The 27697-nt window shown below is 42.7% G+C and overlaps 2 protein-coding genes across 7 annotated transcripts in view; both read right to left on the bottom strand.

Annotated features, from left to right (window-relative positions):
• The window catches only part of Sncaip (synuclein alpha interacting protein), a 143057-nt gene that overhangs the window by 62710 nt on the left and 52650 nt on the right, over positions 1-27697 (bottom strand). For all 6 annotated transcript variants that reach the window (XM_075968669.1, XM_075968666.1, XM_075968665.1 and 3 more), the window contains exon 2: positions 8941-9043. In XM_075968669.1, the coding sequence (XP_075824784.1) occupies positions 8941-8997 (57 nt within the window). In that variant the 5' untranslated portion in view covers positions 8998-9043. The remainder of the gene's footprint in view (positions 1-8940; positions 9044-27697) is intronic.
• LOC142848644 (uncharacterized) lies at positions 20702-21673 on the bottom strand. Its single transcript, XM_075970839.1, has one exon. It carries the CDS (start codon positions 21671-21673, stop codon positions 20702-20704), a length of 972 nt encoding a protein of 323 aa, XP_075826954.1.

Consider the following 27697-nt stretch of genomic DNA (forward strand, 5'->3'; position numbering starts at 1 on the left):
CTTGGCTTTTTCCTCTTGATCTATCAGCTCTGATATAGAGAGGAGGAGAAGGATATTATCTTTGACTTGTATGTATGTAGGGGCCAATCAACTGCCTGGAACACCAACACGTACATACACTGCACTAGAGCCTGGGCATGATACTGTAGATTTTCAGAAGTTTAAAAGCTTTCAAGTTTAGTTAGTTAGTAGGAATTCCTTCTGAGCATTAATACTGGTATAATTCATCAGTTCAAATTTATAGTTATAATTCATGGTTCAGATTTGACTAAAGCATGTCTCTGTTTCAAATCCTTCAGTGCCTCTGCAGCATGCACAGGCCAGACCATGTGCCTTAGTGTGGCATAAGATCAGTCTCTTCTCTTACTTTCCTTTACTTCTCTTTGTAGTAACAAGAAATTTCTTATAGTTCGCATATCTACTGTTTTTCCTATGTCTTTATGAATTCTACTTTGTCCACCCAGAATGCCATTCCTCCCATTTCAATAGGAAAATTTCCTTTAATTTTTGCAGTCTTGCCTTGGTATCATCTCTATAATGCCCTCTATGACTCTCCCAGAGGGAAGGAATGTCAGCATTCAAAGTGCGCCCTCTGGATCAGTGGCATCAGTGCCTTGCAGGAATTCCTGGGACTTGGAATTCTTGGGAGCTATTTTAGAACACTGAATCAGGACCAGTTATGTTGGGTGCAGTCATTGGCTTGTGATGAGACATCCGGGAAATTCTGAAACATTCCAGAATTCACAAGGCCTCCTCTCAATCATACGCATGGCGTCCTGTCTCTCCACGAATGCAAATGATTTCATTGCTTTTTCAGGTGGTAGAAAACATTTTAGCTATCTAAGATACTAGGCTCTTATTGAACTGGACTAAAAGAACTCCTTTAGTAGCCATGATAACAACAGTTTATATCTATACAAAAGCAATCTTAGAAGAAGCCATCATTATAAATTTAGCATTGCAATCACAGTACATTTAAAAGACTAAAATCTCACTCCATTAACATGACTACTGGCAGTTGTCCTTTTCTAAAATGGACAAAGATTTGAAGCAAGGTCTGGCTCTGATGCTTACTATCTCTATGGCTCTAGACAAATCAATTATTTGATACCTCTGGGACTTGGTTTCCTTATCTGTAGCCACAAGTACCAAAATGAGATAATGAAGATGGAGTTATTTTGCAAACTGATAAGTGCCTGGAAACACGTTTGGCTCTCCTCTCTAACCTGTTTTCTGTGAGTGCTCCACAGACTTTCCTTACTCATCTTTGTTCCTGCCAGGACAAAGGCAGGAGATCAAGAGAGGAGCAGGAATGAGCAGGGACTGGAAATGAAAAGGAAGATGTTGCCATCTAAGCTCTGCACCTTATGTGAGTCCTTTTAACTGCTTCCTTACTCAAGCGAGTTTGTAGATAAGGGTGGACACAGAAAGCTTGCTTCCCAAACTAACTACAGTCTTTTTTGTCAGACAAATTGTGTGTGTGTGTGTGTGTGTGTGTATGCACATATGCATGTGTGTGTATGTGTGTTTGTTCCAGGCCACAGCAGTCATGTAAAACAATTTGAACATGGATGGGATTCATGAATGTACATGTAGAACATGAGTTCTTCATTGGACTGTGGGAATCTCTGATCACCAAGACTGATGAATGTTCAGGACTGGTAAACAGTGGCCTTTAGTCCTGAAGACTAGTTGGGGTCAGTTGAGTGAAGAAGCAGACATTATCCAAGTGGTAAAGAGCCATAGAAAATGAAAGAGCATCGTCCCAAGCACCTTTGCGAGCTAGAGATTCTTAAGGAACTGAGGTTCTATTACTTTTCCTAAGGACAAAAACAATGAGCCATCCATTCCCACAACTATCACGAGACTCCTGGTTTCTCCGAGCTTTCCAGAATTCAGGCAGCTACACGGTAGAACCACAGCCCTCCACGCAAGCAAAACTGCCTGTCAAAGCAGATAAACAGCTGAAGAGAGATTTTTCTGAGCTTAAGACTTTTTTTTTTCCTCTAAAATCTTGTTCTCTACAGAGGCCCGCCTTCTAATGGAGAAGCCTATGACTCCACATAGCCCTGAGCATATGGCACAGATAGTCCACTCCCATGTTACTAGCCCTCTGCCTCTGTTTCACAGAGTCCGCGCCCTACCAGCAACCTCCTTCCCTCTTCCTCAGCCTCTCTCTCAGCACAGGCTCTCTCTGCAGATCCTAAGCATCTCCACCACCTCAGGATGCTCCGCCTCCCCCACTGGCCACCAGCCTTCTTGCTCTTATGCTCATCAGCCACAGTTCTTGGGTTGTCTTTGTTCTTGTTTCCTGATGTCTTCATTTACTCTTTCAGCTGCAGGGTGTGGTGCTCTGTATGGCCGCTGGAGAGTTTTAAGGGAAAAACTCTGTGGACACTGAACTTTACAATGACTGGACTCTTGGGTTTTTCTTTTTTTTTCTTCCATTTTGTTTTAATTACTAAACTCCTGATCTCTCTCTGGTCCTTCTTGGTTTTTTTTTTCCTTCTTTATGTCTGAACACTTCTTTCCAGTTTCTTTTGTAGGGGCTTTATTCTTCCTTCTTCCACATAGGATATACTCTGTTACAGCCCTTCCCAGGGACACTCTGTCCTTTCAACACTACATTTCACCAGGAGACTTAGCCAATTGTTCAGTTTCTCCACTACCCCTCTGCAGGAACATGCAGATGGTCCACATCTTGCTTTATCTGTTCCACTCTCTGTAATTACATTTCATTTTACCAACTAGGTTTCATTAATAAGAATTACTGTAATCAATTCTATTCTCACATGTCCATGGTTTTTGCAGTGGCCTTTTGTTTCTTTTATATTTGTCAAGATTTGAAAAAAGAAAAGTAGTTTTATGTCTTCAATGTTAGATATTGTCTGTAGCTGGTGCGGGAGAACTCAGCAGCTCTTGTTGGTCATTTTTAAGAGTACACCAGTATGTAAGTAATACGAATGTAATTAATGCAGTGTGTGGACAAGCAGCATTTGGTGGCCCATCCACACTGGAGAAGCAAGTGTGATGACAATGCTGAAGGGCCTCCTACGGCAAGGACTGGAAATGAATGGTAATGACCGAACTCAACTGTGAAGTCTATGAAGGGAATTTGGCCTTTCGGTCTAATGACCAATGGAACAGAATGGGTTGGCTCGATGGGCGTGGTCTCTGAAGATACACAGCACTTTAAGAAGCGTGGAAGGAGGGTTATGCTCTCTCTTGGATGTGGAAGGCTTCCTGATGCCATGGCTTGGTGAGCTGGTCTGGAGCTTTCCCCATCCTTCCCTGCCTGATGAAGAGGCAGCGGTGCTGCTTCACTCTGTATTCGTGAGTGTGTTATTTCCATTTCCTCCCTTCATATGTAAGTCCCGACCGAAACTCTAGTGCATTGTCGCTATAGAAGTCAGTCCAAAGATGACTACAAAGCCCAGAAGTTGTCTTCAATGAAGACGTGGGTTCTGGAGCCCGTTGGCCCACATCATAGCCTGATTTCAGCATTTTATCAGCAATCTTATTCTTTAATCTCACTGGTAACACAGGGTAACTATAGTACCCTAACAGAGTGTGGTGTGAAGACTCTGAGCTAACACTGTAGAGCCTGGCAGTCCTGTCGGATGTACAGTAAGTGTTCAACAAATGTTAAGTACCATTATTATTTATATTTAGAGCATCAAAAAACACTAAAAAGTTAAGCCTAAATAATAATAAATATTAAAAATTATAAATGATGAAACAAATAAAAGAAACATTTATCTTGTAGTAGGGTAGCTGGCCAGCCAGGGACCTTGTCCAGCAACCGCGCTTGTCTAGCTTCAACTGTGAGCCAAGAGTCAGTCAGCACCGAGAAACACACACTGCCAGGAAGAGTGATTGGTACTGAAATGTGACTTCCCATGAAGTTAATCTGACATTTCACAGTTATAATAAATATGTTACATGCTATGAAATAGAATAGTTTATTTGCCATCATAAACTCCCTGCATGCACAGACCAAGTTTATACTATTTTCTCAAACCTACAACTGTGCCTGGAACACTGTGGATGTTTAATAAACACTTGCTGACTAGATTGGCAAAACAGTTAGCTATGAGCAAGTAGTTTGTATAAATAATCTGTGTAGTCAGTCTAATAAATGCTGTGGCTACCGAGAATAGCCAAGAAGAAGACTCTACGGGCTAAGTTCAGAAAAGGAGGCAAATTAAAGATCAGTCTGGTGGTTGCTCTTTCTTCTTGGAAATCACCCTCTGGCTAAGGTTCCTCTCCTCTGTGAGCATTTGGGCCAAGATGGAGAAGGAGATCTGAGTTCCAGTCTTGAGGTCAGAAACATACAACACATCATTTCTGGATCAGACAATCTCTTGTCTATTTATTGGGGGGTGCTTACAAAACAATGAAATGCAGGGCATCTGGTGTTGAAATAAGAAAAATGCTTTGAACTTCATGGGGCTAGAGATGAGGAATAAGAGGCATTTTGGACTCAGAAGTAAGACACACCAAATAAAACTCTGCAAAAAAATGTAGTAGCATTGTGATTGCTGCTGAGGCCACATCGCATAATCGGCACCAAGAAACGTTTAACTATGGCCAAGAACAGGGTGACTTCTATCTAGGAAGGACATGGCTGATAGGAACCATGAAGCAGGAACTAAGGCATCCAGACTCCACATGAAGTTTCTGGTTACCTTCTAGGGAAACGTCAGGGTAGTAAAAAAAAAAAAAAAACAGTTTTGCTTGGTTCCCTTTCAGCTGATTATATTTATTTGGAGTGGGGACCAGTAAGGAGTCCCTAACTTCCAAGAAGCAATTTGTGACCAGTACCAAATGGACATGAGGTGACGGGGTTTGGAGGTGCAGAGGTGCTTCCATTCAACGAAGTTTCTCAGAAAGTCACAGTCCCCTTCTGAGTCAAGGAGTTCCATAGTCCAGTCCTGACCCTGCTGAGTTCTGGCTGTAACCTCGTGAACTCACAGGACTCTGCAAGTCTCCATTTTGTGATCTGCGACACAGGATGAGAGCAGAACCCGTCTCTTGCAGTTTTGCGAGGCTTGACTTGAAAGGTTTCAGCTGTGTGTGTGACAGGACCTACGTGTGACAGACGGTGACTGTGTGTGACATACGTCACCTCTTTGCTGTTCAGCCTCTGCTTTATTTATTCAGTCCTGGATTAGATACTATTTTTGTGAACAAAAAGTTTGGCTTTGCTGAATAAAATAAATATGCCATGGTTCCTAAGAACCCTGGAGGGTTTTGTTTTCGTTTTGATGATAGGAGAGCCTGGTTTTCAACTGAATAAAAGAGGCCTCTGTAAACCCATTTGCCAGGAGAGGAAAATTTGTACGTGCCCTCTCTCATGGGCTACAGCTTGGGCATAGCGCTCTGCCCTCAGAGGGCAGGGAGACAGGGATGTACCGTTGAAACCTTGCATTTTACAGGGGAAACCCATCATTTTCAAGTCTGGAGAACTTCAAAATAAGTTGGTTGCCTTCTGTGTTTTGTCTCATTAGATAAAGACAGAAAGTTCTAGCTGTTTTTCTATACAAATATACAGCTTGCGTTTTAATTAAAACAAGAACCAGTCCCCTGACCAGAGGGAAAAACCATGAAATACAAAGCCCAAACTACGTAATTGGACTATAGTTGGAGGGTAAGGAGGGGAGTCTTAAACCCCAGCATGAGATTTGTAAACATCTTTTCCAAATGCTGCCTGGACTTCCCACCATCGTCTTCTGCCACTGCATCAGGAAAGAGCAAAGGGGAGCAGAGAGAGAGGTCTGTGCAATCCAAAAAAACAAAATAAAAAAATAAAAGCACGTTCATGGGAAACTTCATTCTCCGCGACAGTGAACTAGCAGCTGGGAGACACGTTCCTTTCTGAGCCACAGCATTGGAGAGGCTTTCAGTTAGCAGCCTCAATGGCCAGTGTTCCTAGTTTACTGAAACAGGCCGAGAACACTTATTTCACTATTTATGAGTTGGTCTTCACTTTGTCTCCATGAAATCATTAACCATGAACAGTAGAGCTCTGTCAGGGTTAGGGTATTAAACTCAGATCATACTGAATTATGATAAAACAATCTAACGCTGGAGAGGTTGCTAAATAGAGCTCCTCCAGTTTCAAGGGGGATTGCAGTAGACTTGGACACCTCACCCTTCAGGCTGTCAGTGTTTTGGGCTGGATGATCCTCTGTTGAGGAGGCTTTCCTTTAGGCTGTGCTTTCCTGGTCTCTACCCACCAGAGCCAGTAGCATCTTCCCAGTATGACAGTGAAAACTCGGTATCACCAAATGCTCGTGGGTGGGAAACAGGGGCGGAAAAATTGCCATTGGTGTAAATTATTGCAATAAACTATATATCTGGTTAAGGCAAGAAGTGAGTATTCTGGAAACAGTGTGCTCCTGACTAACCAGGAGATCCTTGGCAAGATATAAGGTCTCAATGTTTTGGTGTCCCCATCTGTCAAAGGAAGATGGCTATAATCCCTTCTCCATAGGATCAGTGTGAGGATGAAACATACATGGCCTGGCCCATAGGACACAATTAGCGTTAGCCGTTACTGTCTCATCAATGTTATCCAGTTCAAACCTGGTTTAAGTTTGAATGCAAGTCAAAGATCCAAACATTGGAGTCTACATGAAAGGGAACTCTTGGGGAAGATACATTCCTACTGATGGAAATCTGAATTTATAGTTCAGAGTGGTCAAGTCAGAGAGGTACAACCATTGCATAATCCTGTAGCCCTATTTGCTAAACAGCTTCGGTTATTGCTTAATACATTTTATCTTTCAAGCAGAGCTTCCTAATTCATCAAAATTATGGGCTGCTGCCAGTGATTCTTCTGTAAATACAACTGCTCTGTTGTACTTAAAAGAGAATCTTGACACCATGCCTGGTCTTTTCCCTCGAGTTCTTTATCCACTATTGGTCAGATAAATATTATTGTATTATTCATTGAAACAATAACAAAGCTACTATTTTAAAGAGCTGTGTGCCAAGCTAAGTGTTTCACATATATTATCATTTCACCCAAACCTTAAAACAATTTTAAAAAGTTAGATGAGTATTTCAGGGAAGTGAGACTCATGTGCTCCAAATCACCCAGCCAATGGGCAGAAGAAACCAGGAGCCTGGGCTGGTCGCCCGTTCAAAGCCTGTTCTTGTAAAACACGACCTGGACGGTTGTGCAATGCCTGCTTCAGTGTTTGAGGCCGGAGATTGTAAACTCAAGGCCAGCCTGGGCTACATCCTAACACTCTTGTCTAAGAAAACCAAGAGTTAGGAGTTGTAGAACACATGCCTAGAATGTGTAATTCAGTAGGTTCTGTCCATAGGATGGCAAACAGAAAAACAAATAAACAACTAAACTGCTTGAACAAAAAAACCGAAAATAACAAAACAAAACCAAAAGCAACACTCAAACCTCAACTTCGCCATCAAAAAGAAAAAAAAAAAACCTCAAGAACTACTACCACCAAACTCCTAGTGAGTACACATTCTTTTGTTCTACATCTTCCAACTTTCCAACAAATCTTTGTACTATCCTTCACTTTCTTGGCTCTCATTCAAATCCAAATACCTCGAGAGGAAGAGTCACAAAAGAAGCTTATTCTAAAGACTTTCTCAAGTCAAGCATCATGACTGATCGACATCCACACATCATGGAAAAGAGGACTTTTACTTCACGTGGGTCTGAATAAGGATCTGGGTCTGAATAAGGACCAACAAAAGTTAACTAGAAGTTAGAATAAGCCGAATAACAAGGGACTATTTTTCTAGTTCAAAGCCAGAAAGATCCAGCACTGTATTAAGGAGGCGATTTACTGTATCTATGCCTACAATCCAACTGTCATGCAAATTAGTTAGGGTATGCACGGTGAGGAGTACAGTAATCCACTTCCAGCCAGACATATGTCGAAGCATGTCCACTGTCTGGGGGGCAACATCCAGTGATGACTCAAAGCTCCAGGCCCAGAGAGATCAAAGAAAATGAGCTCAGAAGCGATGAGCTCCCAGGGTGATCGTGCCAACATGTTGCTGGGTATCAGAACTGACTTCATGGCATGGGATACATTGCATGCAGCTCTAGGCAAGCCACATGTAGACAATGTGCTCAGACACTTGCAGGGTTTGAGTGTTAGTGGACCTGAAGGACTCATCAGCCTCCAGCGCTTTGGAATGATAGGACCTCAGAGGTCAGCTGATCTGATCTTCAGCACCTGATTTGTCAGTATTCCCAAGTGTCCAGTCTGTGTTTTGTTGTTTTCAATGACTGGAAAGTTTCCCTTTATCATAATATTTATTTTTGTTTTGTGTATGTGTGTGTATGCACATACATGCGCACACGAGTGTAGTGTTCACAAAAGCTAGGAGAGGGTGTTGGATCCCCTGGAGCTGGCGTTACAAGCTGTTGTGAGCCATCTGCTAGGGGTGCTGGGTACTGAACTCAGATCCTCTGGAAGAGCAGTGTTTGACCTTAACTGCTTAGCCATCTCTCCAACCCCCTTCCTTTGTTTTTCATCAATTGCATGTCAAGTTGGCTTCAGTCTGTGTTCCTGTGAATTTGAGAGAATGTTAGTTGTGATACAGACATACAAGGAAACTGGGAATGAACAGTTAAGTCCACATGCTGAAGCTTTACAAACAGACTCATCAGTAATTTTCAAACAACCTCGGCACGCCTTAGGAATGGAATGCGAAGCAACGCTGAATGTCTTGTACCCTTCCCCCGCCCCCAGCTCACACACAATTAGGCAACAGTCTTCCATAAGCCCAGAGAGCCCCGCCCCCAAATCATACACTGTGTCTGTTCCTCAGCTTGTTTTCAGTTCATCAGTGTAGCTGGGGGAGTTGTGGAATTACGGACAGTATAAACGAGTCAGCACGTAAGCTTGAGGGCGGAGCAGTGTGAAAACATTGCTTGTAGGTAGTGATACTTACAGAAATGTCATCACTAAAGTCAATTTCATCCAAATCAAGGTATTCAGGGGCTTCCATTATTCTTCTTTGTACATTTTGAGTAAGGTCAAATACTCATAATTTCCTGGATAGGGCAGAAGCAGAGAAGAAAGGCCAAAGGTTAGTTATTTATAACGAAAAGTATTATCCCCATTTGAACAAACAAAATCGGGAAAGGTAATTGGGTAATAGCCCTGCCCCAGGGCACATTTCCTCCCCACAAAGTCAGGCTTTCCAAAAGCCCTGAGCACAGCTCCTTTAGTCCTCAGCTCTGCTTCCCCAGGGAGCATCCATAATCCTTTGCTTTACTTGATTTGTACTTATCTTCTCCTGGGCAGTAACCTGGGTCAGAGTTTTCCCCTATGATAAATGCTAGCTTTCAATGAAGCTCATGCCCTTATCATACACTGGGAGAATGTTTGGGCTTTATGGAAAGACAATCTCTGGGCACTGTTGGGGAAACTGTATTCAGGTATTTTCTGTAAGCATATTCTTGGTTGCTGTGAATGGAGCAATGATCACGACATCTCCATAGTAATCACATGGGTACAAGGCAGATACCAACTAATCAAAAGCAATGGCTAGTTCAGAAAATGTGGTATGAATCTCAAATTCAAAAAGAGAGGCAAGGAGGACACGGAAGGAGGTGGGGCTTGTCTAGGTTTGAATTGAGCTATTGGGATGGCCTCTGCTTTACGCAGCACTGATTGACAACACCACAGTGACCTGGTGCAGGCACCAGAATGTCCCCCGTCAGCACTTGCTCCAGGGATGCCTGTGGCAATCCTTTACATCTGTCAGGGTAAGCGGCATCACTTCCCGCTTCATTTTCCCATCACTTATCATCATCACCATTGGCAGTGGCAGTGGTACCCACACATGTCAAGAACAGAAATAGAGATCTCCTAGTGGTGCCTTGGAGTGCAATTATCCTCTGTCAGCTCTCAGACACCGAAAAAGGATTCTGTTTTCTGCCGTATGCCTCTTTTATTACACAAATTGTCTTAGGTATCCACATGTGAGTTTTATAAATGGTTTGTGGCTTGCTCTTTGGATTCTGTCGTGAAAGTGTGTCTTGCTAAATGAAAAGATTACTGAACGGTGACAGTGCATCTAGGCGGAGGAAAATGAGCTCCGTCATACAAGAACAAGAGCCTAAGCAGGCTTTTACATTTATGGTATTGAGACGGGATCATGCTATAAAGTCCTGGCCAGCCTGGGACTATGTCGACCAAAATGGTCTCTAACTTAAGTGATTCTCCTGCCTCTGCCTCCAAAGATTACAAGCATGTGCCAACATTTCTGGGTAGCTGGTTTATTTTCTTGAAAGGACACTTATTCTAAGCACCTCCTTTTAAAGATTTTGATTCGTTCTCCTTTTTAAGTCATGAAAATGGTACAGCTATGCCACAGGGAGAAAAAAATCACACCTCAAACCTATGATCTAATTTAATTTTCCATGTTTCTTCTTCCCTTTCCACACACATGCATCCCTTACAGACTTAATTACAATAAAGAACTATCCAAGATCAGATTAGGGTGTTGTTTCAAACTCGAACAAAATGATCTATTTATGACATATGGATACAGTTCTTCTGAAATCATGGCTTTAAAGAAAATACTGCATTTGTAAAAATAAAACTTAAAACCAGACATTTTATTGTTGATAAAAAAAATCTAAACGATAGTTCGGAAACCAAGTGCTCAGATATGAAAGCTCATTCCTTTCCTTGTAAGCCTCAGAGCTTTGCAGAGGAAAGCACACACCCTCGTACTTGGAAATTATTGATAGCGACGATGTTTCCTTCCACACACACAGGGTTCAGAGACAGACAAGACTGTGGGTTTCAGCTCATTCGTGAATAGCCTGTCTTCCAGCTTACACTCTTTCCACTCAGTCTGCACCTCTGTGATGAACTGTGGATCGACAAGCCATTTTCATGGCTTCAGTGACACTGTGTGTCTCGGCCAGGTGCAGCTGGAAGCAAGGAGCACCCTCACTGCTTTTGGAATGGACTCTATCTGTCGCATTTAAAATGACATACGGTGATCCAGGGCTGTGGCAAGGGAAGAAGAAGGACTTAGGTAAGAGGATTGGTTTTATGTTTATCATAATTATACCATTGTACAATATGAAGAGAGAGTTCAGGATAGGACAGTATGGACCAGGATCACAGAGAACACAGAAATAAGACACGATGAAGAAAGGCACACACTAGATGTGAGAACTGAGCAGATCTTTAAATGCACAGAAATACGGGACGAAATACAAACTGCAGATGAATATGCCTTAGGCAACCCAATTAACAAGTAGTCCGTGATCCCTTTTTGGTGTTCTGACAGTGGAAGGGCAACGTTCCCATAATGTAGCCAGGCTAGCAGAACGGAATGAGAAGATAATATGAACTGTCACATCAAAGCAAATATAAAATCTTTCTATTTGCCCTTGAAGGGAAGGGATGCGATTTTCTTTTACTTTTTTTTTCTTTTTGACTTTTTATTAATTCTTTGTGGATTTCACATCATGCCTTCTGATTGCATTCATCTCCCCATCCTTTGGCCTCTGCCCTCTACCCCCGCAACCTCCCCCCACTCAAAAAAAAAACGACTAAGATAAAATTTAAAAGAAAAAGAAATAAAATTTCTTTGTGGAAGCTGCAGCTTTGGACCTGCCGGACTAGGTCCTTCACACGCTCCAGTAGATCACAGATAGGGTGGATGCTGGGTGGGCCAACTCACAGTCCTGGTTCTGGGCCTAGATGGTAGCTGCTGGGTTGGTTGGCCTGCCAGCTCTCTCTCTGGATGAGATTTTCATGACTCTACAGGCCAGAAGATAATAAGCCTTGGCATCTGAAACACTCCTTGGCTTCCTACAGAGCCATCTCCTTTAAGAATGACTTATTCTGTGTGTAACCTGGTTCCTCTTTGTAGTTTCAATGCTTCTCTCTCTCTCTCTCTCTCTCAAGTTATTTTGAATGTATTTATGTTTTCACTTTTAATGTATGGAAATCCCCAGAGTCTCTCAGTCCTGGCCGCATTTCCAGCTGTTTCTTTTCAGTTGTCCCTGTGGTCATTATTTGCTTTCTCCCTCTCATGAGCCTTTCTATTGGGCATCAGCATCACCTTTCAAGGCACATGGATAGGGGGCGGTGAGGTCTGTCTAGGCAGCTGCTTCAAACAATGACCCAAGACAAGAAAGCGAGCTGAACTCTGGTTGATTTTTCTCTCCTATTCCTCGGTCTCATCCCACCAACCCAGAGACCCCTTTCCCAGCTGATGACCTATATTCTCTAACAGAAAGTCGAGCAACATGGAGTACAATTCAGAGTCCCATGAGCCAAGGCCAATTTTGTCCTAAAGGTGGGATTTGTTTGATCCTAGTAGTGTCTAAAATATGCAGGGGTCGTGGTGGTTGTGGTGGTGGTGGTGGTGGTGGTGGTGGTGGTGGTGAACAAAACAGAATCCAGCAACAAACGAGTTGCCGACTTCTAGACTTTGAAGGAGTTCACATCAAAGTTTTTATTCTTGGTTTCACTTAAAAAATATCTGAAGTCTTGGCTTGGCTATGTGAGTTCACATTCCCAATAACCATGGCTGGTTGCAGCTGAGTGGTGGATGTCTCATATTCTCATAGTGTATCTACTAAGATGTTCACCCCAGCTCAGCTGATCCCTCCCAGGCTGCTCTGCTCAGGCCTGGTCTGCAGTGCAGTTAAGTTTGGACCCTAGAAGACACACTGCAAAAAGGAATGCAGTTTCAAACAGTGGGTGCCACCACTACCCTCCTACCCTTTCTAGTGGGTGTCCCCCGCCAAGACCACTGACTTCATTTGAATTCTAAGACTGAGTTTGTTGTATTAACGTCATTTGAAAGTCATACCACAACAGCAACAGTTTGTTTTTTTAATTCAACAAATAAACTACTGGCATGTCACAATTTTTTGTTTCACAGTCTCCAGGATTAAGGAAAGAAAACCCTTCACAAACATAATAAAATGTTACGAGGTCTGGATTAGGTTTCCTCCCCCTTCGCAACCGGAGGATGGAAGGGTCTCACTTTCTTATGACTGGTGTGGGTTTACATGGTGTGAGTGAAGGCGAGGCAGCAAGTCATGCCAAGTGCTAGCCCAGAAAGAGACCAAAGCCTTCCTCCCTCTGGCCCAGAGCAGCAGCTGAGCGGTAGTTGGACTGCTCCCTCCTCAGTCTGATGAGATTGGGTTTCTCCCTAACTGAAAAATATGTTTCAGGTATTCAGAAGGAGCAGTTCAGCTTCAATACGTTACATGAGATTCCAGTTACTGTGAATCACATTTAGACCCGTTAGGTCACAACGGTTCTCCACCTGGGGGTCATGACCCTTTTGACAAAACTCTATCTCCACAAACTATTTATATTAAAATTCATAACAATAGCAAAACTGCAGTTATGAAGTAGCAACAAAAATAATTTTGTGGTTGGGGGAGAATCACCACCACAACATGAGGAACTGTATTAAAGAGTTGCAGCATTAGGCAGTGGTGAGAACCATTGCTTTAGGATTTTAGGGCTTCATCATTTAAAAGTCTATATAGTGCCAAGTATCCTCATCCCCAGCCTTACAAGCTATTGTCGCTTGACCAACGCTCCTGGGGGCTTCTGTTTGTATTGAAGCCCTCCTGTCGTCCACAGCATACATCTCTGAAGATCTGCCCCCTTAGTGGAGTATGACAATGGACCAAAATAATCCCAGTTCAGACTCCGGTGAGCTTTTAACTCCTCCCCACCGTATTGTTACCCATGTAGGCAGGTCTGCTGCACAGTTGAAAAGAAATCTTTCCTAAGTTTAAGAGAGAAGATGCAAGTTTGGCCGGGAGGGATAAAAGGAAGTAATTTTGAATGGCTTAGCTTTCCCAGTTGAGTACAAAAATTGATAGAAGGGAAATATTCAGATAAGGGAGATACAGCCAGGTAGCCAAGGCTTTCAGGTTCTCCAGAAGCTCTGGGGACATCTTGGATGCCCATCTTCTTTGGGTGAGTTCAAGGAACTGGAAGAAACTTTACCCAAACGCCAAACTGAGGCTTGGCGTTCAAAGCACAGAGTGAAATGAAAAGCCTCCTGTGCCGAGCAAATTCTGCCAGACTCTGCCGCCTCTCAGAGAGTGCCATTAGCTGAGAAAATGCCTTGGTGCTAAAGGGTCTGTCAATGCTTTGTCACTTTCCCATGAGGTCACCTCAGCGATGGTTCCACTACTTCCATAAGCTGGGAAAGATCTCAAAAGTAGCAAAGAATCCAATGTGATAAAAAAAAAAAGTAGGCAAGTTATTAGAAGTAGTGCGCCCTTGTTGTTTTAGGATTTGGGGAGGCATTTTTATTTGTGTATGTGTGTGACTTGCAGACAGACTCTGAAAAAGCCATTCCAAATGAAGACTTGCAAAAAATCTGGCGGGTCATGGCGGCATCAGTGGAAAAACCTTGGAGTGGCCAAGAGGATCTCTCTGAGAAACTGCACTCGTGGTAATATACACATTCTGGTGTGCTTGGCTCATAAAAGGCTCGTTGATTTGTGACTACCCTCACACAGCACATAAATTGCTCTACCCAAATTCTTTTGAAAACGTATTGCCTCACTCCATTTAGAAGGAGTTAGTATGGAGTCATTCTGAAGGGTGGAACTGCACACATTTCTTCTCTCCTGTCAAAGTCTCGATTCCTACTTTTACTCCCGTATATTATGACGGCCAGGTAATTAAAACTAAGCTGGCCCTGTCAACATCCATGAGCGGAGTTTGCCCAGCGGTGAGGTAACTTCAGTTGATTTGTGTGGCAACCCGCTTCTTCACCCTGTAATCCACTAACACTTGGGAAAAGACCACCAGTCCCCACGCCCCCCTCGCTCCCCGCCAAATTTATACTCAGATACATTTTCAAACTGCAAGCCTGCTCACAGACACCGTGTTTACTTTGTTCACTATAAGAGCTGAAAAAAAAATATTCCAAAGGAAGACCTGGAAGGCTTGGGTGGAAATGTCCCCAGTTGGCTCCGTGGTTTGGCTGGCAAGGAAGCAACTGATTCCAAATGTGGATTCAATTTCTTTTGCACTCTTCGATTCAACAGTGGCCAGAAGCATGGCAGTTGCTGAATGCCTACTCTCGAAGCAGATGATCAAGGCAAGAAATTTCTACTAGAAAGAGACAGAGCAAGGAGGGCCAAGAGGCACATGTGAGGGACAGAGGGAAAGTCTAAGCCTGTGGACTCTCCAGGTCTTCACGTAAGGAACAGTCTGAATATACATGCTGGGTAAGACCACATGCTCTACATCAGCGTGGAACATACAGTACAAGAGGAAGCAAGCAAGCAAGCCATTTCAGACTAATGTGGTACTTGCTATGATGAATGAGTGCATACGGACTGGAGGCAAGGCCCTGGAGATGGGAAAGATCTGTCTGGTGCAAAGGAGAGTTACGAAAGGATGAGAGACAGAGCTCTGGGGAGGGCAAAGCGCTCTAGAGTCTTAACTGCATGGGCAAAGACTTGCAGATAAGAACTCAGAAGGAGGATTTCCAGGAGAGGGTGGATTTTACACTGACCACAGTAGCTTTTCATTTAGAAAGAGATTTGAAGGATGAGGACTAGCCCTGGGTGATAGACAGGAGTGGCCATGAGAGTATTTTTGAATTCTGTGTGTTTCTAGAATATCAAGTTTTCAGGCATGTTTGGAAAACTGCAGTTGAGTATTTTGATAGCAAATGAATGACATCCATGTACTAGGGTAAGGGTGCTGCGGGGGCGGGGGGGAGATACTGTGTACTGCTCAGAAATATAGGGAAAGAAAACTGGCCTCCTGAGATCTTAGACTGGCTGAGGTTTTATGTGTGTTTGTGGGACTGCGTGTGAGTGTTGTATGTGTCTGGTACATGCATGTGTGTGTTCTTGTGGGTACACCCATGAATGCATGCTGTGTGCTTGTGTTTGTATACAGAGGCTAGAGGAAGACATCAAGTGTCCTGCTCAATCGCTTGCCACTTTATTCTCCTGAGACAGGGTCTCTCACTGACCTGGTAGCTAGGCAGGCAGCCAGAAAAATCTAGGGATCCTTCTATATCCATTCTCTATAGCACTGGGCTTACAGGCTTGCACTACAATGCCATCATTTTACATGGGTCCTGAGGTTCACACTGAAATAAGCTTTCTTACCCACTAAGCCATCTTCTGAGTCTATAGAGTGAGGTGGTTTTTTACATGGATTCTCTATTCACTTTGTCTTATAAAGACCCTACAGGCAAACATCTTCATAATTTCCATTATGGAAATAAAGAAGCAAAGGTTTGGAAGGGTTATGTAATGCCTCATCGACACACAGCCAAAAATATGGATTTTAAGCCAAGTCTACCTCCCTGTTGAGTTCTTGCCAAAATTACAACAGTAAAGCAACCCCACATCTGTTTAAAACAGTTTCTGTTTCCAAAATCACCTTCAATATGTTTAAGTGACTTTATTTTTGATAGTTCTTTGAGGAAAGAAGACATCGTAAATTATAATTTGCATTTATGCTCTTCCAGTTTCATAGATGACGAAACTCAGGACCATAATGGCCAAGGTCATGCATCATGAACTAGAGAGGAGGGCAGCTGACACAAATCATGTTCTGCCAGGTTCTTAACTGCACCAGGCTGCACCTAAACATGAATACACTTGGAGTCATCCTGATCAGAATCCCACGACATAGTCCCATCCCTGGACTGTATCGCTCTGAGTGTTCAGGAACCTAAAACCAAGCAAGTTACTCATCTTTCCTGTAGAGCATAAATAGAAAGCCAGACACGATCATCGCTGGCACAGAGAACTGTGTTCAATCTCCGTTGAACACACCTTACACCAACTAGCACATAAGATGGCGTAGTCTATCATCCATTTGCTGGTTTAATAGTTTAAGCTCCATCTTTAAGAAAAGGATTTAGGGTAATCATTATTTTTACAGTGGTATACTAAGAAAATTCACAGCTCACAAAAATATGTGTTGTATTAATGATACTGAGAATCTTACCATAAATTTATGGAACCTACAGAACAAAACTCAAACTTAGGTCTAACATTAACTATAAAAGTTCACACTGGAGCCATGGGTGCATCTGCTAATCAGGTGACCTGGAAATAACTGTCTCCCATTACCCATGAATTGTTATTTTATCACATAACTAGGATTTATTAGTTTTGCAATGCATGACTATTCTATACTACATCTTGTTGAAAAGGCTATTAAAACAGTATTGTAGTAGTAGAATTTTTGATAGAGATTAGGATTTCTCTGATGAATATTTGTACATTTGTCTTTTTTTTTTGCGGTTTTAAGTCCTGATTTATCAGCTTAAAATTGTTTCCAATGATCGGGGATTGATTTGTGATTTCCGAAACCGAATACTAAGAGTCAGGTAACTTACAATAAAGCATTAGTGATGGAAAAGACCTCAGTTTTAATCATAGGAAAGATAAGCATATTTACATTCTTTCAGGTTTGTATTGTATCTGCATATGTAATTTAAGACGAGTATTACATTTAAAATACCTTTTGAAAGATGAAAAGAATCCATGTTCACAGCAGCTGCACTAGAGAAGATAAACATAAAAAAAATACATACAGACTCAGAGAAAAGAAATGTTGTATTCAGTTCCTGGTGTCATTTCTTTTGAAGGATACCGTATAGGTTGGGATGAACCAAAGACAAAATAAGGAAGGCAAGAGAGTTTGTGAATGAGAAACTCTTCTCTATGAAACAGAAGTAGGGAAATATCTATCTCAGATAAGAAAAAAAAATGAATGTAGTGTTCTTTTCTCTTTCAAAAATTTAATGACCAGTAAGTAGGCTAGGAACATTTGACTTCCAGAACATATCTTAGAGGGAGATTCTGAGATGCCACGTTCAGAAAGGACCTGTTGTTTAATGACATGTTGAATGGGCTAGAATGGAATCAGGTGCTTTCTATGACCAAAGCCAGCTCGGCAAGAAACTGATCAGCTAGAAGTATGGTGGCAGCCATGAAAGAAGAGATTAGAGTCCTGCGTTGGCCTCAGTAAAAGAGGCTGTGCAGTCAGAGATGAAATCAGGAAACACCTTCCAGTCTATACAAAATCCCCCCAACAGTCCTGACCCATTTTTATCCCTCTCCAATACATGCTACCTTGACAGTGTCTGCTAACTCTTCCTTATCCTTATCCATGCTGTTTAGACTCTCCAGCAAGAATCTGATGTGACTATATAACTTTTCAGGAAAGAGAAAAGAGAAAGGAGTGAACGAGAGCATTAAGATAAAAAATAACCTGAAAGGGAGAACTAATCAGTAAGCACAAGATTCTCCGTCATAGCTGAAACTTACCAACTCCACAAGAACAAAACTATGATCTAATGAGGACAAATCTAGGAGAAAATATCTGGGAAGAAAAAAAGAAGCATTGCTAGCACTGGGAAGTTGAGCTGGGTCTCGGCCAGCCATGTTTTGCACTGGTTTTTGGATACAACTGCGGAATGATCTGGAAACTGGATCTTTAGATACTACAGGAAATGGTCCAAATCCAAGTTTCAAATTGTTTGCACACGTGAAGATTCATGCTTTCTCCCTAATTGTGCAAAATGACAATTTCTACAGTGGATTTACTTGTTTGGCAATTCCTGTTGACAATATATGGAACACAGATGGCAAACCTGATTGCTGTCTTAGAGGGAAGCAGACATGGCAGCAACACACACAGGGATCATTGGAGACGACATCTTGAGTCAGTTACTTTGGCTTTACTCTGATCATTTGTGAGGATTAAACTTTGGAGCAACCCTAGGCTAGTGGTTCTCCAGCTGCGCCATGCATGAAGCTCACCCAGAAGGTTCACGAAGAGATTGCTGTAGCGAGCCCAGACTTTCTGATTCAACATGTCTGAGGTGAGGCCCTGGCATCTGCATCTCTTACAAGTTCCAGGGTCGTCCTGTTTCTCCTGGTCCCAGAACCGCGTCTGAGAACCACCACTTAAGATCAATGGCTATTCCTAGCTCTGGCTACATCTGCTCTCAATTAAAAGATGGCGACCTCTTCCCCACATCCTCCATCGCTCCAGATGTTAACTTCATTACACAGGATCCGTGCCTGGTGCCCTCTGATTAAGCTGCCTCGGTGGACTCAAATGAGCATTTCCCATGAAGACCACCCGGAAGTCTCAGAAGGTCCTAAGTCTGACTTTTTGTTGTTGCTGTTGTTTTTGTAATTCTCTGTGTCAAACAAGGGGCACACAACGGTGCAAAGCATTACAGAATTGTGGCTTTGGTTTACTTGAAATTTACTTTCTCTGCAAAACTTCCTAGCAACTAAGATATTGCAAGTCTCTTCTGCAAATGATATCCAGCTTTATAATTTTGACAGTCCTTTTAGAGAAAAGATCTCAGTTTCAAGAGCTCCATTCACTAGGGCAGCAGAAGAATCCCTAGATACATTGCTATTCCAAGAAAGTGAAAAAAGATAATTAAGAATTAGATTTAAATGTACTGCTTTGTACACAAATTTATGCATAGATATTTATAATTATTATTTACTGTGACCTAAGAGCTTAAGCAGCTACGAGTAACTAGCTACAAAAAAAAAAATAAAAATAAAAACCTGGTCATGTAATTTTAGTTAGAATTATAATGTTTTAAAAATAAGATCCAATCTAGGAAGCAAATAATTATAAGGATTTTAATAATTTATTGTTATTTGTGAATATACCCACTTAATGACCAAAAGCAGAAAGAAATAAATTATTTATAAACTCAATGTCCTTCTTCTGAAGAAAAAACATAGTTGTATATGTTTCTATGATTAAGCAAGGAGAATGAGCTATATGCCAAGAGCAACCAAATATCTGCACATCATACACACTTGGAGAATAAGACTAAAAAGATATTAATACTTTAATTCAATACTTTTTATCTAGATGTATTTTTACGAAAGACCTACGGCAGGGGCAACAAATAAAACATGCTCTCAGCTTACATGAGATACTATGATGAAAACTGCCAACACTAAGTGTCATACACCTGCCTAATGCACTTCCAAAATCTGTGAGATCTTTTAAGGAAAACACAGTTTCTTCAGGAGTATTATGAAGAATTCGCCTAGGAAGTGTTGACCTCAGTTTCAATAACGCTGTTTTTTTCTATAATCACAGCACATTGCACGAGTAAATACTTAACACGATGCCCATGTTCAGCTCATTTACGGAATGATGACCGCTGATTTTCTTTAGAAATTCTACATTAAAAAAACACAGTCGTATGCAAAATCAGCAGTTCTCACCCTGTGGGTCAAGATCCCCACAGGGGTCACATATCAGCTATCCTGCATATCAGATATTTGCATTATGATTCATGACAGTAGCAAAATTGCAGTTATGAAGTAGCGACTAAATAATGTTATGGCTGGGGGTCCACACAACACGAGGACTATATGAAAGTGCTGCAGACTTAGGAAGGTTGAGAATTACTGTCCTCCATGAGAAGTGTCTTGATGGCTGTTTATCTTCAGTGTATAAACAGCTTAGTGTTCTTGTTCTTACTTGTAAAGTCTCCCTCAGAAATTAGTTTCTAGAGCAGTCAATTTTCTACCCATTGTTTCAAAAACTCCTGCTGAGAACAACAGTCCCCAAACTGAAGGGCTGCAGCTATGCCCCCACCCCCACCCCTCATCCCCCCACCCCCCAGCGACAGGACCTCTGCAGAATCTCTGAGTCCACTCACTCAGCCATCAAGCATATGGAGACGGAATGGCATCTGCAGGCTGTGTTGTGGACTTTTCCTGTCTGACGCCACAGAAGGACACCAGCTTCATTTTGTAGTTAACCAGCATAAGCAGGAAAGGACTGAGAGCGGAGAAGCCGGAGGAGAGGGCTGTGAGAACAGCTGGAATAAAGACGCACGTTGCCAAATCCTTCAAGAAGCGGACTAAGACAAAGTGAGAAACCCACAGCGGAGCGATCAGCAACATTAACAAGATACTGAACTTGGCCCCTCGAAGGACTTCGGTTTCTGAATCATCATCTCCAATCCAGATGTCCCCATATGTCATCTTTTTCTTCTCTGAAAGGAGGAGAGCCATCCAGAGACACACAAACACTAAGATCACTAAAGGAAGAATATCCACCAAAACTAGAAATATTTTCCCATAGTACAGCTCTACCTTGTCGTTTCCAAAACCAGTCAAGCAACCCAGGTACATTCTGTTAGTAGACAAGGAGCCCGTATCATTTCCAGAATTCGGGGGTTCTGGTTTTCTAGTGTATATCAACACAGGGATATACACTGCCACACCAGCCACCCAAAGTGCAGAAACCCCCTTCAAGGAGTACCTCTGTGGATCCGGGTTTGTAGCCCCACTCAAAGGGTAGACAATTTGGTAAAGCTTCCGGAGGTAGAGCAACGCAAAGTGTAACATGAACCAGATGGCCAGGGATGTAGTCAGGGCTGCAGTGAAATGCAGAACTTTGCAGCCCGCGGAATCCAGCAAGATACCAGAAGAGTAAACAATCTTGAGGATGTTCACCACCAGGTTTTTAGTGAGGTGGACCAACACAAGGCTGATGATGAGAAGAAAGGAGGTCTGCAGGCCCCCAGCGATGCATTTGCTTGTGGAATAGAATAAACATGTGTTTCCTACGAGGCTCACACAGATGAGAACGGCACAGGAGATGATCTCAAGCGCGTCTGCAGAGGGTTTCATGATCGACGCAGAACTGTGACTGCAGCTATCTCCTCGACAACTTTGTTCCTGAGGCCTTCAGAGGTTCAAGAGGTTTTCACTGACACCAGCTGAGTGTTTTCTACCCCCACTAAGTTAACAAAATCCTGCCCTGGTACACAGTCATGATTCCAGCATAGTCTGTGCCAGAATTCTGCTTGCTTTGGTGAGCGGCTGTTGAAAACAGAGCTGCTTCCCAAGAGGATTCTGTTTTATCCTCTCCAGGGACTTTTAATGGTGACGAGAAAGGCGCAGGTATCACTATGTAATTAACACTTCTCAGAAATGTATTTATAGTATCCTCATACTTAAATATGTCATTCCTTTATAGATGTGAGCAGTGTCCGATAACCAAAAAGAGATGAAAAAATTGGTAATAGTCAAGGAAAGGTAGCCAGAGGTTGCATTCATCACATTTCATGCATGTAAAAAAGCCTGAAGAATGAACAAGGCAGATTTCAAAATAACAAAGTGACAAATAAAGAACGGGGACAATAGCACGCGAGAGATTACACAAGAACACACAGTGTTTTCATGCCGCTACCATTTGTACATCTCTGCAAAGCAGGAATGCATCGCCTGTTGCAGTGAACTCGTGGGATGCAAGGAAAGATGGGAGACCATGTTGGCGAGGAAAGCAGGGAAGGGAAATGGAAAGAAAACAGGGGGAAGCAATCGAGGAAGAAGGGATTTATGCTCACAACCAAGTCTCCCAAATTGTTAACGATTGGGCAGCGATTAGTGAAACGCTCTCCTAGAGCACAAGGGGTGGAGTGACTTCTCTCCTAAAGGTGATACGAGAACAGGAAGCAAGGGCAAGGACATGATACGTACATGAGCCATTCATGCACAGTTTGGATGAATTCCTGTTCCTCAGCTATGTCACAGTGATCCATTCTGGGGATTGACTTCAGTAGGGTATCATTCACCAGAGGAGATGCGTTCTGAGAAAAGCTCTTGGCTGATTTTATCATTGTGTGCGCACGATACAGCAGCTGCGCGAATTGAGAAAGATGTGATGGGATCCCTCCTTGAGCAAAACTGTCATGCTGTGGGGTACAGCTGTACTTTACCTCTACTGAAATTGTTTGTGGGTCCTGTCATCAGTCATCCTAACCTGTACTGTCCAAACATGTGCTTCTGCCCGATCAAATGGTACACTGCAGCTTATAGCAGGATAGGCAGGTAGGAAGTTTGGGCCCCACAATCCATGGGAATGGGAAGGAGGCTGGGAGTTGATGCTTTCTTGTTAACTCCATATTCCTGAACTGATTGCTAAAATAATAGAGAACTTAGTGTTTACAGACAACTTTCTTTCCTTAGGAACATCAGTCAGCATCAAGTACAAGTATCCACTCTGCATCTAATGATTATAACAATATAAGTAATAACTATAATGCTTATGCATTATTATAAACTATAAATTAACTTACCACCAACTTAAACAAGGTACACTGTCTTGCTTTGCAAACTTAATATGATTTAATCTTTAATATCAATCTCATTTCAGTAATGAGGGAAAACAAGACCAGAGAGCAAATTGTTCTGAGCTAGCAACTGAAATGATGGAAACCTAGTATTATGGTTTGAATATGAAGGTTCCGCTGAGCCCCTGCGCAGTGACTCCTGTGTCAAAGGCTTTGTCCCTAGACGCTGTGGCTAAGAAGAGGTAACGGGCAGAGACTGGGGAGATGGCTCATTTGTGAAAGTGCTTGCCACACAAGCCTAAGGACCTGAGTTTGATCTTCAGCACCCACAGGAAGAGCCTAACATGGTGGTGCAAGCTCAGAGTCCCAGCACTGGGTCCCTGGGTCTCACTGTCCAGCCAGCTTAACCTAATCAGCAAGCTCCTGACCCCAGTGAGAGACTTTAACTAAAAACAAGGTAGACGGCGCCTCAAGATGACTTGAGGTTGGCCCGGCATCTACATGTATACCCATTTGTATGTGTGTCTGCACCCGCCCCCCACACACGTACACACATACACACACCCACATTCATAGACATCATCAAGAGATGCTCCATTGATGGGCTCCTAGCTGAATGGGCGTATTAGGGGTAGAGTCTTTGACTTTAAATCTGTGAAGTTAAGTAAAGCATCCTCCATGTAAGTTGTATTTTCGGTCATTTTGGTCCAGCAGTGAAAGGCTAACACAGCCTGGTATGCTCGGGTCTCCCTTCTTCTCCACACATCCTGGCAACTCTTCTCTGCATCTCCACATTTATTTATGATTGTTCTATCTGACAGATAGAGCTTATACATTATAAATGTACTTCTTGGGGGAGAGTCTGACTTACGCAAGTCACACAGATATCTGAATGTCAGTTAGCATCTTCTCTTTCTCTTTCAGTACTACTAGGTATGAATGTTTACACCTCTGAACCTCATAATGAATTCCATGCATTCTGTACACCAGTTTAGGATGCCTAACTTGACCTTAAGAATCAAAAGTCTATAGCTAACAATCATTAGCCCCCACAGTGACAGTGTTGAAGCACAGGCATAATGATTAAGTTGTCCGTGCTCCAGTGAAAGCACTCATATCCAAGATTATTTCGGATAGCAAAAATGATCATAAGTAGGGAAAATGGGACACAAAGATCGATAGGAAAGAAAGCAGGGTTCATCCGGAGAACAGCTGGGGGAGGGAAGGTGAATATAATAAAGACATATATGAGATTACCAAAGAACAGATAAAATGTTGTGGTTTTTTTTTTGTTTGTTTTGTTTTGTTTTTTTTGGAAGATTGGTCTTGAAGATTTCAAGGTATCTGAAAAAACTCGTATTGATTTTGCCAAATGGCTTAGGGTTTCTCTTTCCCCATATCAATCTTTATGGAAGGTAGAAAATTCATTTTCCCAAGCCTGCTTTCTTCCTTTCCATGCTCATAGAGAATGATTCAATGTTACGGTATAAATGCTTCACCATTCAGAGATTTTCAGCAAATATTTTCATCAAATTCCATCATACTAAATTCATCGACCTAAAAATTTCCATCCAAACTTTTTCATTGTAGTTTATCTCTCTTAAGAGTAACTGTGGGTTAATTAAGATGACCTGTGTTTCAGCTGCCAACAGAATCCTCATGTACATCTGTGGCTAATTCCTTGCCCTGACTTGTCCTCATAAGAAAGCTCTCACACAGCTTTGCAAGGTCCTCCAAACCCTCCCAACCTCTGCAATGACTTCTACAAGAACAAAATGTCTGGAGAGGGCGGGCAAGATGGTTCAGTGGGTAAAGGCACTTGCTGCTAAGCCTGATGACCTGAGTTCGATCCCCAGGATCCACCCAGTGGAAGGAGAAACTCAGTCCAGCAAACCGTCCTTTTGACTTCCCCATGCTCACTGCAGAAGATCTCCACTGGAATTTCAAAGAAGGTTGGGGCTCCTCTTAACTAGAATTTGCTGTTTGTTCATGTGATATGGGGTGGGAAGAAGTAAAATGAAACACACACACACACACACATAAATGGAATTTGTTAAATTAAAAGTATTTTAGAGAAGAGAGATCCACGTGGGAGGTATTAGTTTTAATCTGCAGTCAGAGACAATCTGACTCCTAGAAAAGCCAGGGAAACTTGCCCTAACTGCAGAGGAGATGTCATTAAACTCTGGGCCGCTTGCCTTGGAAGGTTTGGGTAGGGGACAGGAAGAAAGCAACACCGAGTTGACTGAGTTGCATTACAAGGTCCTGAGAGACCTGGATGCCACTCAACGACCTCCGAGGACCACGCCAATGGGTTTCTTTAGCAGAATGCCCCTTCTCAAGAGCGTGTTTATGTCCTGGAGCAAAAGGGTCCAGAAACAACACCACATCCTCTACCCAGGAAGGTAACTGTGGTTCCTGTAAGGGGGGGGGGGGATGAAAAAAAAATCGTCCTTTGATAACCAAATACGGGTTCTGCCAATCCACCTTCTCTGAGGTCACTTGAGAACCAAGGAATTCAAAGGTTCTCTATGGCTTCCATTTATTTTGGCATCGGATGTAACAGAAAAGGAACTAAAGGGGAATGAATTTCTATGGCCCAGGCTATGTTCCAAATCTCAAACTGCTAAAAGTTATTTAGATTTTACTTCAATCCACAATCACATGGAGTGCGGTTCAGATGCAAATGCTTTCTGTGTGGCTTAAGACCATCTAGGTTTCCTCAAAGACACTTGTGGGGTTCTAAAGACTTTTGCCTGAAAGTTGAAAAAAAAAGTCCCGGGGTTTTCACTAGAGACTGTTGTTCATTTATGTGATACTGGGGTGGGAGGGGTAAAATACAGCACACTCTGCCTTCCTTTGGGCATTATGGCCTCACAGTGGTGCTAAGACAAGCAAACTTCAGAGGCTGAGAGAAGGGCATTTACTTCTTTAAACTGAGTATATGATGTAAATAAACGTCTTCTAAGATGTCATACCTGAAACTGGATTCTAAATCTGAATCTGTACGGAGACACAGATCTACATTGATAAAAGCAGGAAGGAGTCCAAGGAAGGCGAAAGTGCCTCTGAGTTGAGCTGGGCTACTTTTAAATGATCATTCAAGAAAGAAAGATGCCGCTCCAAACTGATTCAGAATCTTTGACCTTGTCACCAGTGACTGCCTAGAGTTATTTTTATTCTCTGGAAGACTGTGATGGTGTGACTAGCTTGGGTAGGACTAAACCGCCTAACCCCAAATTAGAACTGCCTGCAGAACAACTTCAGTCTGGATGGGGCCAGAGCAATTAAGTGGTAATTGCCTTTTAGATACACTAATGTCACTAATTATATTACCTTGCTAAGTGCTGGGAAAATGTGTCTAAGAGCTCCAAGCCACTCTGGTGGGAGAAGGGAGTGAAGATTTATTAAGCCTGGCAAGGATGTGGGTCGTTCACACGCATTATCAGCTGTGATCCTTACAATAACCCTACGAGGTAGTAGCTTCAGTAAGGCTGAGTGACCCAATCAGTTTCACTTGGTTCAGGACTGAGTCGGATCTGTGTGGCTCCAAGAGCGGTGGGTTGGAGAGGCCCTGAGTAGGAATAGAAATTGCTGACTTCTGGATATCCTGGATTCAGTAACTGTGGGATAGAAATATGGTAGCAGGGAAAGATGAGAGAATTTGAGAAGTAGACCACGACAGAAACATCTCTAAGCATGAGGATCCCAGAAGTGGAAAGTTAGAGTCCCAGACAGGAGAGTTTTATAGGCACAATCTGGGTCAGATTCATCAGAACACAAGAGGCCCAGAGGGAAGGAGCTTCCCACTGAGGCGATTGATCTCATGAGTTCATTTTTTTCCATGGATACTCTGTATTGGGGTTAGGGGTTGGGAACTTGGGAGGTGTGGATGGGGATTCCAGACCCCTAAGATTGCCAACTTTGGTGAACTAGGGATTAAAGTGAATGGAGTAGTTTTATATACCTGAATCTTTCTAAGCCAGTCTATCAGACTAGCAATCTATCAAAGGACTCCCCTAGACTCAAGTTCAATACTCATTTTAACTTCAGAATGTGACTCTCCCAAGATAAGTTTGGAACAGACAGCGGAGCTCAACCAGATCCCTTGTTAGTTGTATTCACCCATATCAAGCCTTAGGAAAAGAATCCCTGCCATTTCCAAACCAAGTCCCCTTCCATGGAGGAGTGGCAGCTGATGGGAGTGGCAAGTTCTTATGCAGAGGAGACTACCTGCATGACTGGTGTCAAGTGCAACCAAATCCGTGAGGGAAATAAGAGCAGCCATGCTACTTAGCATCTCGGTTCAATGCTGTAAGCATAGACTCTTTCTCGCTTGGCTGCATCTGTCGTCTGATGCAGAGACAGAATTAGGTATATTCAGAGTGGAATAGTTATAGACATCTTACAGAACTCTTACTCCCAAGCTGAAGCAAGCTGTAACACACGCTGCTTCCCTATTTAACCCGTTTGTGTGTTTTTGCTATCACTGTATCATTTTAAAGGGGGCACTGCCAAGGCCACTGGGTGTGGTTCATGTGCAGTTCAGGCTCGCTGGATGTTCTGGCTCATTCCATCA

Source organism: Microtus pennsylvanicus, chromosome 4 (assembly GCF_037038515.1).
Source record: "Microtus pennsylvanicus isolate mMicPen1 chromosome 4, mMicPen1.hap1, whole genome shotgun sequence".
Lineage (NCBI taxonomy): Eukaryota > Metazoa > Chordata > Mammalia > Rodentia > Cricetidae > Microtus > Microtus pennsylvanicus.

Excerpts from the sequence above, each read along its gene's own strand:
- LOC142848644 (XM_075970839.1), bottom strand. The coding sequence starts at position 21,673 with ATGAAACCCTCTGCAGACGCGCTTGAGATCATCTCCTGTGCCGTTCTC.